At 43.1% G+C, this 9,812-nt stretch overlaps 1 protein-coding gene across 1 annotated transcript; it reads left to right on the top strand.

The window, feature by feature from the left end:
- Positions 1 to 620: 620 nt before the first annotated feature.
- Positions 621 to 9,681, top strand: TTC14 (tetratricopeptide repeat domain 14). Its single transcript, XM_059855717.1, has 12 exons — positions 621 to 808; positions 886 to 1,007; positions 1,226 to 1,425; positions 1,794 to 1,878; positions 1,968 to 2,097; positions 2,674 to 2,826; positions 3,507 to 3,578; positions 4,621 to 4,740; positions 4,822 to 4,944; positions 5,658 to 5,775; positions 7,717 to 7,826; positions 8,255 to 9,681. The coding sequence occupies exons 1-12, from the start codon at positions 651 to 653 to the stop codon at positions 9,210 to 9,212; spliced, it is 2,349 nt and encodes a 782-aa protein (XP_059711700.1). The 5' UTR covers positions 621 to 650; the 3' UTR covers positions 9,213 to 9,681.
- Positions 9,682 to 9,812: the final 131 nt, after the last annotated feature.

Raw genomic sequence — 9,812 nt, 5'->3', positions numbered from 1 at the left:
GACAATGACCCCCCGAGCTTCCTTTCCTCCAGCTGCGCTCCCGCAGCTCCCTCAGCAGCTCCTCACTGCACGGTGCTCCAGCCTCTTCCCTAGCTCCGTGGGTTTTCCCTGCGCTCCACTGCCGTAACTCGGGGCCGTCACGGCAGCGCTGGCCGAGGCCTGACCGATAGCCGCCAGTGCGGCTCCAGGCTCGCTCCCTCGGAAGCGAAGACGCTCTAGGCAGCTCCCGGAGAACGCAGCGGTGCCACGGCTGCGCCTCCTCGAGCGGCCCTGCGACACGCCCGGTTCGGGCCGTGACACCGGCGCTGTCACCCGCTCTGTGCGCTCCGGGCTGGGGCCGGCGGGAGCGCAGCGCCCCCTCCCGGCAGCACCGCAGCGGGCGCTGCCTGCGCGGGCTGCAGCTGCGGAACCGGCCAGGATTCCCGGGGGGAAAATCTGTGTAATTTGCGCCTCGTGTTTTAACTGCTCTCTCTTTAATTACTGTCTGTTTATAAACTAGAGACGAGCCCGCGAACAGGGCGGGCAGCGCCGCCGCCGCTCAGCATGGTCCTCCCGCCCGCTGGGGGCGCTGCGGCCGCCCGGTCCCGCCCCGTCGCAGTTGCCCGGGCGGCGGTTCCCGTTCCGGGCGAGGCGGTGGCGTTGGCGCCGGGATGGATCGGGAGCTGCTCCGGCAGGCGCTGAACCACCACGGCCCCGCGCTGCTGTCGCTGCTCCGCGCCGAGCAGCACGACAACCCCGACTTCCGCGGGCTGCTGCCGCCGCCCGGGGCCGCCCCGGAGCCGCCTCGCGGTGCCCCGCCGGCCGCCTGGTGAGGGGCGCCGGGGCAGCGGCCGGGCGGGCGTGAGGGGCCGCGGGGCGCGACTCACCGCGTTCTCCTTCCCCCAGGAAAGAGAGGGCCAGCATCGACACCGAGATAAAGCGCTTCATCGCCAAGAAGGCGGATCTGCTGTTCGCGCACTCGTGGAAACCCAACGGGCCGATCGAGGACAGCATCGAGGAGAATGAGGGTGTGTGAGTTGGGGGCGGTCACTCTGTAAGGACAGCGCTTGAATTTGCGGTATCTTTAAAAAGAGGCTTAAAATTTTTCCTGTTGATTTTTATAGGGTATGCGTGAGCTTCCTGTTAGCACAGGAAATCATATTTTCACGTGTTTTGCTGTCGTCAAATGTTTAGTGGTCTCGGGGTGCAGCTTGGCCGTTTGTAACTGGCTGTGCCCTTGTTGCAGAGTGTTACGCTGTCATGCCACCCCTGGAGAGGTTCTTGGAGGTGCCCAGGGAGGAGAGGAGAGAGCTGTTCTTCCGTGACATCGAGCGGGGCGATATCGTGATTGGGAGGATTACATCTATCCGTGAATTTGGCTTTTTCATGGTGTTGATTTGTCTGGGAAGTGGTGTCATACGGGAAATTGCAGATTTGGAAATCACTGTAAGATACAGCTTTAGTCAATAGTTCATTTTTGACATTTATTTGTTGCCTCTTGCTTCTCTTAATGGAGTGGAATGTGTAAAGGTGAAACAGCTTTGGGATGATGGGTAGTGCCTGACTTTGTGGGCAGCTTGTGATACTTTGCTCAGCCATTGAATGTCTTTCACAGCAATGACCCACATTATTGGGTTGAAAAGTTCATAATTTATGGATGCATTAATTTTTACTTGAACCAAGCCATATTTTAAGAATTGCAGTTCTGATGTGTGTTAAGCTTAAAGTATTCTTTTTTTTGGCATGCTCTTGGGGAGGAAAAAACCCTAACCCTATGTCTTCATTTATGACATTCCTGCTCTGTTCTGTTGCAGGCCCTATGTCCTGTGAGGGATGTGCCTCCTCAAAGCAACCATGGAGATCCTCTGTCTTATTATCAAACTGGAGACCTTATCCGAGGTGAGTAGCTGCAGAAGTTGTCAGGAATGGGTTTGTCTTGGGTTTGAGCCATTTCTGTGAATTTATCCCTCCTTGTGTTATTTCTGCAGCTGCGCTCAAGGACGTTGACCGTTACCACGAGAAGCTGGCGGTGTCACTTTACAGCTCAGCTCTTCCACCCAAGCTTTCCAGTACAAAGCTGGGTGTGATCACCTCTGATGACTTCCCACTGCATTATAAGTAAGGATGTGCTGTTTGGCTGCACTTGCTGGGTGCAGTCAGGGTGTCTGAAGAGCATCTCTGACAGGCTGGCTGTCCCTTAAACTCCTCAGTGGGCTTTCTCATTTAATTGGCTGATGACATCCTCCTTGTTCCTCTCTTTAGTATACTTGTGTCTGGATATGTAGGTGTGGTTGGCCTTTTAGCTTCTTTCCAAAAATATAAGGAAAGCAAAAGGCAGGGTGAGATATCTGTTGCTTTTGGACTGTGTTAACAAACAAATACAAAAACTGGAATGTTAATTCTTAGCATTTTAAAATTCCCCTCAGAAGATGGGGACACACCTGTCTGTGATATTTGTCATGTTTTTGTGTGTCCTAGCAGTAGGGGTTGGATGCCCAAATAGGTTTCAGAAGCTCACTTGGTGTAAAGGACATAAGGGCTGGCAAATAGCAAGAAAATACATGCCAGTAGAGGAGGGCAGTTTGTGAGCAGTAATGCAGATACCATATGGGCATTTTTATTCCAAACATAAGTGTAATGAAATAGGGCACAGAGCCTGAGGTCTCATTTGTGTACGTTGGTGCTGTTTTGAAGGCGAAGCCTGGAAGTTGCCAACACAGGAGAGACATTCGAAGAGGTTTTGCATCGTTCCCCAGGATTTGCTAATCCATCATTAGTTGAATATTTAGCAGAAAAACTGGGACTAAGTGAGTCAAATCCACCGTCTTTGCTGAGAAGTCTTCAAATGTAAGTGATTTTTACATTGTTCCTCTCCTGTAGCTCTGTGGAGATTATTCTAATCCACTGAAATAGACTTGTGAGTGGGAGTCCTAGATCACTTAAACCTTTTACATTTTGACTTGCATGACTGCAGCGTACACGTCCTTAAATATTTAAAAGCAAACTCCTCTAGAGTAAGAAATTTGCATTTGAAATCCTATTGCTCTGAATAAGCAAGACACCTTACCACACACAATGTTTGATGTCAGATACTTACGGAATTTATTGTGTAGCTGCTGTCAGCATCTGTGGATTGAAATACAGGATATTTAGGTTTTAATGTCTTCTGACAGATGTTTATTCACAATGTTTATTTTAGTAATAAATTTGACCCCTTTTGTAAAATAAGAGTCAAATATATGCAGTGACTGATACTGTGACCCCTATGTATATTAGGCTCAAAGCAGGTGTGGACTTTGTATGTTTTTGTTAAATGTACTGCAGTCATACTGGTTCAGTTCAGCACTTCTAGAATGGTTTGGGAAACACTGGTTTCAGAAATATGAAAGAACAGACCTGACTAAGGGAGAGCAGTAAGGCATGGACAAATAGTATTTTAGCTTATTTCAACTCCACTGCTTACAGTAATCTTAACTTTGTAGACTCAGACAGCCAGCTTGATGTTTTTATTTGTTTGTTCCTTAAAGTAAAAATTTCAGTGAAGAAGATTTTGCCCCTGCATTGAGGAAAAAGCAGTCGGCATCTTGGGCCTTGAAATGGTATGTGATACTTCTTCTTGTCAAAGCTTGTTGTTAGTTTGGGTTGCAGATTATATTTATGCAAAGAATAAACACATTGAAACAGTTTTTCCACTGCATGTGTAGCAATATCACCAGGATCTTATTGAGAATAAACCTATTTGCCAAGTGGGAGTGTGACAGATAAAGTCCGGAGATTCGGTTCCAAAATGTGTGTCAGGCTTAAGGGAGTTGTCTTAGAATACTTTTAATATCCTGAGCCATTCTAGAGTTGAGAGCAAGATTTGTGATAACACCAAGCACACAATTTTCTGTTTTATAATTGAGTGTTGAATGATCTCATACTTATCAAGCCATTTAAGCCTCAGACTGTAGATGTAACAAGTGTAACAAGTGCACTTGCTGTCTTTGGAAAGTTAAATGGAGCAGCAGCCCTGGATATTTACTTTTGCTTTTACACTGTGCTGTGCATTTGCAATGTTACTTGCAGAAAAGGTTGCATATAATGTTAAATTGAATTTTAATTTTTAAGAAAAGTCTTTAATAAATTGTTTTAAAAATTAACTTATTAGAAGAGAATTTATATAAGTTAATCCCTTGGAAAATGTGCAAGCAATGTTCAGGGAATATGAAATGTAAAGCCTGAGGATATTTGTGTTAGGTGAGCTGGTTTGAGCGTGTACCATCTGCCCATGCCACCTTGTGCCATTGCTCTAATGGGGATTTTTAGCTTTGGATATAATTAAGCCTGTTCAAGGTTAATAGTGGTAGGTCACACATAGTTTTGTGCAGAAAACTGCTTAAACAATAATTCCATCAATAAAAAACAATGTAATATAGTAGCCATGTCTGCATAAATGCTCTCAAATGCCTTAAGACATTGGATGAAAGACAATACATTTTTGTGGAATTAGGTCAGTATCACCTAACTGAAATGCCAGTGTAAAGTACACAATAACAAGGTCAGGTTTTAACTGTTCCTTGTTTGGAATCACAGTTTGTGAGTAACAGAACAATCTGCATAGACTAATTGTACATACCATTTTCTAACTTTTTTCTCCAGTGTAAAGGCTGGGGTGGATTATTTTAAGGTTGGGCGCCACGTGGAAGCCATGAATGAGTACAACAAGGCTTTGGAAATTGATCCACAAAATGTTGAAGCTTTGGTAGCACGTGGAGCTCTGTAAGTCTGCTTGTTTCACTTTTTTCCCCTTTTGTGAAAGAGAAGCATCATTGTTTCATATGCAGCTTTCTGTTGTTCTAGGTATGCAACCAAAGGAAGTCTGAACAAAGCCATAGGGGATTTTGAGGTTGCTTTAGAAAATTGTCCTACCCATAGAAATGCAAGGAAATATCTGTGTCAGACCCTTGTGGAAAGAGGCGGGCAGTAAGTGTTGATGTTATGAGTTTGGTTGGCTGTTAACAAGTTTTCTCAAAATATTTATTTTAATACCATTCTAGTGAGGACACAAAATGGCATCTTTCCTTCCTGGCTATGTGTTTAAAGAAAAATAGAAGTCCTTGGAAATATCTGTCCTTGTGTAATTTGCTTACACTTTGTCCTCTGTCCCATTTAAAATCCTGGCAAAATATTTGAGGTTTAATCCTTGATATCCTTTTAAATCCTGGATACCCTTTCACTGGTAGGATACTAGGCTTGCATAAAGTCCTGTGAATTGTTTGAATATATTCCAAAAGGTTGAGGGTTGTTTGGTTATTTTTTTGGAAAAGTTTTGTAACAAAATTACATTCTGTTACTCTGCTGAAGGATTAGTGACCCACTCGAATGTAAAATTTTAGTTTTGAATATTCAGGGAATAGGTTTCTTTTAAGCCCTGTGATAAGAAGATAGAGAAACAGTATTTTTTAAACTGGAATTGGTACTTTGAAGAATAGTGTTACAGGTCAGAATTCGGAGTGATAAGGTCAGAAATATGGTTTTGTGTTGTTAGTGAGGTGAGCTGAGATGATAGAGGGGGGTCTCAGAGGGATACAGTGGTAGTATCAGAGTGATAATAAGAAATAATTGCAGAAATAAGAATAGAAGTAGCTGTCAAAATCTGTGTCCTGACTGCATATGAATTATCACTTGAATTGCAGGTTGGAAGAGGAAGAGAAACTGCTAAATGCTGAAAGTTACTATAAAAAAGCCTTGAGCTTGGATGAGACTTTTCAGGAAGCAGAAGAGGCCTTAACAAAACTCCGTAAGCACATGCAGGTGATTCTTTACTTTCTTTTCATATGGTGCTCTCAGTGACAATAAATAAACATCAAAAATCATATTAAATCCTTTGAACAGGGAGGGGTTAAATTGATGGTTTGTCTTATTCTCTGCTTCCCTACTCCACAGTAAATGTTTTCTAGTGAGCATTATGGCTGTACCTACCAGAAGAAAGGTACCTCTTGGTGACCCCATTGTTTTGGGATAGTAAAGAAATGCCAGACAGTGGAGACAGGGAAAGAGCAAAGCAGGGATAAGAGTATCCCATCACCCAGAGAGTTTAATGAGCTTTTGTTTAAAACATTCTCTGAATACAAATGTTCAAACTCTAAAGCACTCCACAAGCCAAATAAACATTGTTACCATCGTCTGGCCAGACCCTTGGTCCGTGTCGTAATTAGAGGGAGTAACACACCAGGGAAAGCTGAGGCACAGGGAGCTTACATGAGAGGGAAATTAAAAGGTAATTTGAAGGAAAACAGCAGGAGGTGGAGGGTGGGCGGGCAGACAGTTTGAATATCTCAGCTCTCTCCTCTGTTGTCTGGTGGGTTTTTTTCTCTCTTCCCTGCACGCAGCATGTTTCCCAGGTGAGCCTGCTGGGTCTCTGTGCTAATCTGAGTTGTCATCTTTTCCCTTTTATTTACCTCCTTTGCTTGTGTTGTCTTCCAGAGTGGGTCAAAGAGTAAAATAGAGCACTGAGGAACAGGCTTGTGTTGTTCTGTGCTTCTGCATGAGAGGATGTACACAGGCTGGGGTAGATGGCCTTAGTCAGCAGTTCTTCAGTTGGTGGAGCCATAATGCTGACAGGATGTGTGGAAACAAGGGGGAAGAGGAGATAGGACAATCTGATAAAACTGAGCTACACCAGAGATAAAGAGGTGTAATTTCAGCAGTACCTGCATTTGGCTGCTTTAGAAAGAGGTGTCAGTTGAAATGATGAAGAATATTCTCAGCAAGTAGGAGATAAATGTTACTCCTTAGACATTCTCCTGTGGTCACTGATGCAGCAGATGAAGACTATGACAGCTGTTATTTGTTGCTTGCATGGCCTTGGCTGCAGTGAAGGGTTTCCTTTATTATAGATGTTAAGACAGTTGCTGAGCTTTGAAAAAAGCTATAAATCAGACTTCCTGCTCAGTCTGAACAGAGTGACTCTGTAGGGCTGTAAGTGGCAGAAGGCTGATCTCTTATGGACTTAAGTAGTTTAAGGATTATTTATCTACTTAGATGCTCTCCTGCATTTACCTGTAACTTAGTACATAAGTCTGATGCTGTCCTTGCTGTGTAGAATGGCTGAAATAACTGCAGTGTGTTTTCCTGTAATTCTGATTATGTGTTTTTCTCCAATGCATTTCCCTCTGAACGGAACTGTTGTTGCTGTGCCTGCGTCTGGTGCTGCTCATCACCACCCAACCCCTGGAACTTGATTTCTTACGTAAACTATGCATCAAACTGCTCTGTGAATTGTTACCAAATGGTTTGTATTCAAACATGGCCAACTTGAATTCATCTTCAACTGGGTTCTGCCGTGTTTCTCTTGTAAACTACAATAATGATGACACTTTCCCTCAAACTCTTCTCTCTGTTTTGGTTGTTTGGGGATTTTGTCCTTATTTTTCTACATGTTGGTAATATTTGGGATTTTTTGCATATTCTGTCTATAACTTTTGGGCTCTATGCCTCCTGGTGTGCTGGATCATGGGTACCACTGCAATGACTGGTCAAATATATTTTTAATGGAATAAAAACTGCAATATGGTCCTTAAATATAAACCTGTCACAATGGCCAATACCAAATCCTGAACAATATTCATTTTTGGTCTGGGAATCCTGGTAAAAAATTCCTGGTGTATACATTTGGATGGGGTTGAATGGGGGTTAATACCCGTGTTAACACTACTAATGTAATCTTTTTTATGATGCTTGGGTTCAAAAAAGAAATCTTTGGAAATGAGAGAGAAACAAGCTGCCAAAGAAGAGAGACAGAAAGCAAAGAAAATAGAAACAAGTGCAGAAAAATTGCGTAAGCTCTTAAAAGAAGAAAAGAGGTAACTGTTACATTCAGTGTACTGGTTATGTGGCAATAAGTGCAGATGAGACTGTGAGCAATCCATCTCAACAAACAGCAGGCTGGGGAGAACTTCTCCCTGGGTAAGCTGCTTTTCCCTCAGAATGTTTTTGTGGATAGTTTCCTTTAGTGCATAGAATCTTTAATGGAGATGTGTGTGGAGGAGAAGTTGTTTGAGGAATACTTTGCAATGTGACATATTTGCAAAGCGTAATGCCACATGAAATTGGGGAAGTCTTTTTGTGGATTTAATTTGTTGATGAAGAAATGACATGTGAAATTGTCATGTCAGTCAGGCTCAGTTTCTGTTCCCACCTAACAGTCCAAGCTGGGGTATGCAGATTTACTTTCTATGTGTAGTTTTTGCCTGACGCTGAAGGTTATCTCACACGTGAATTATTTTTTTAGGTTGAAGAAGAAAAGGAAAGTATCGACTTCCTCCTCCTCTTCTTCTTCTTCATCCTCCTCCTCCTCATCATCATCAAGCGATTCATCATCAGCTGTATCAGCTTCTTCCTCCTCCTCTTCCTCTGTTCACAAGAAATGTAGGAAAAAGCGTCGGCATAGATCTGAGTCTGCTCACAGCTCCAAAAAAAGCTCATCTAGAGCTTCTTCTCATTATAAAGATCAGAATAGGAAAGAGGAGTGGTATTCCCCTCCAGCTGATACCTCTGCTTCCTTTCTTAACCAAAGTTTTGAAGTGGAAAAGCTGCTGGAAAGGCAGGACAGCGTAGCGTGCCCAAAAATGGAGGTAAAAGAGAAAGACAGACACTGTTCTTTTTCGAGGACTTCAGGTGATGATGAAGACACTTTTGGAGGTAGGTCTGAAGATTCAAGAGATTCTTACAGTAGCTCCAGAAGTCAGCCAAGTCATAGCAAAACTGAAAAATACAGTAAACCAGAGAGATTTTTCTCCAGTTGGAGGGGTCCTTCAGGTTCGTATCATAAATCAGATTATAAACCCAGGATGCATTATCACAGGAGATTTGAAAGGGATGGAGAGTGGAGAAGGGAGCAGTTTAAGAGACATGGCTCAGGTCAAGACAGGTATTACATGTCCCCAGGGTCTGACTATTATGGCAGGTCAGGGGGGAAGTACAGGTCATATTCTGGCAGCTGCTCACATGAAGGTGACAGAGGTTATGATAGTGACAGGCAGCATAAAAATGAAAGTGAGTCTAAGAATAGAAAAATAAGTTATGAAGAGACTGATAAAACAAAGGAACCAGATGAAGAAGTGTCATTAAATGGTACAGAAGAAGCAGAAAGTGGTGGTAAAAGAAACCTGCCCCAAAACTTAGTTAACATTTTTAATCAGATAGCTGAGTTTGAGAGGGAAAAAGGAAGTAAGCAGAAGAAACAGTGAAGTACCTGAGAATACACTACTTGGATGAGTGTAGTTGTGTCAGCTTTCAACTTAGTATCTTGTGAGGAAACACACACAACATGTGAGAAAGGCAGAATTTTTTCTGCATTTCAGAATGTCAAGGAATTCTAAAAGATCATATGGTGGAAAGAGATGGAAGAATATCTTACATAAAATATCAGTTATTTAAAATACAAGTTTCCTGTGCTCTTAATTTGAGGTGTTCCTGTACAATATTCTGATGGGCTGAAATCCCTTGATACCCCTGGGTGTAGTTAGCTGTGCTCACATCAAATATGCACTTTAACAACAGCTGGGCTTGGTTTTCCTTGTCCCTGGGGTACTATTGACTGTTGATATTCTTCTATCAAACTTAACTTCCAGCTATAGCAAAGGGATAACAGAATGAGTCATGTGCCATCAATGTATAGAGCCCACTTTATCATTAAATTTTCTTAATTTTTCTTAATTTTTTGTGTCTGGGTTTATCTGAATGTTGCTGGGATGTTTCACCCTAGTGCACTGTTACATTTGCTGTCTAGTCCAGGGAACCCTGCTGTGTCTGTGAAGGCAAGTGTATTGCATGTTCTCTGAGACTAA

The sequence above is a fragment of the Haemorhous mexicanus genome, chromosome 10, assembly GCF_027477595.1.
Source record: "Haemorhous mexicanus isolate bHaeMex1 chromosome 10, bHaeMex1.pri, whole genome shotgun sequence".
NCBI classification, from domain to species: Eukaryota; Metazoa; Chordata; class Aves; order Passeriformes; family Fringillidae; genus Haemorhous; species Haemorhous mexicanus.
The sequence above is the reverse complement of the archived record's forward strand: the minus strand, read 5'-3'. Positions and strand labels throughout refer to the sequence as shown.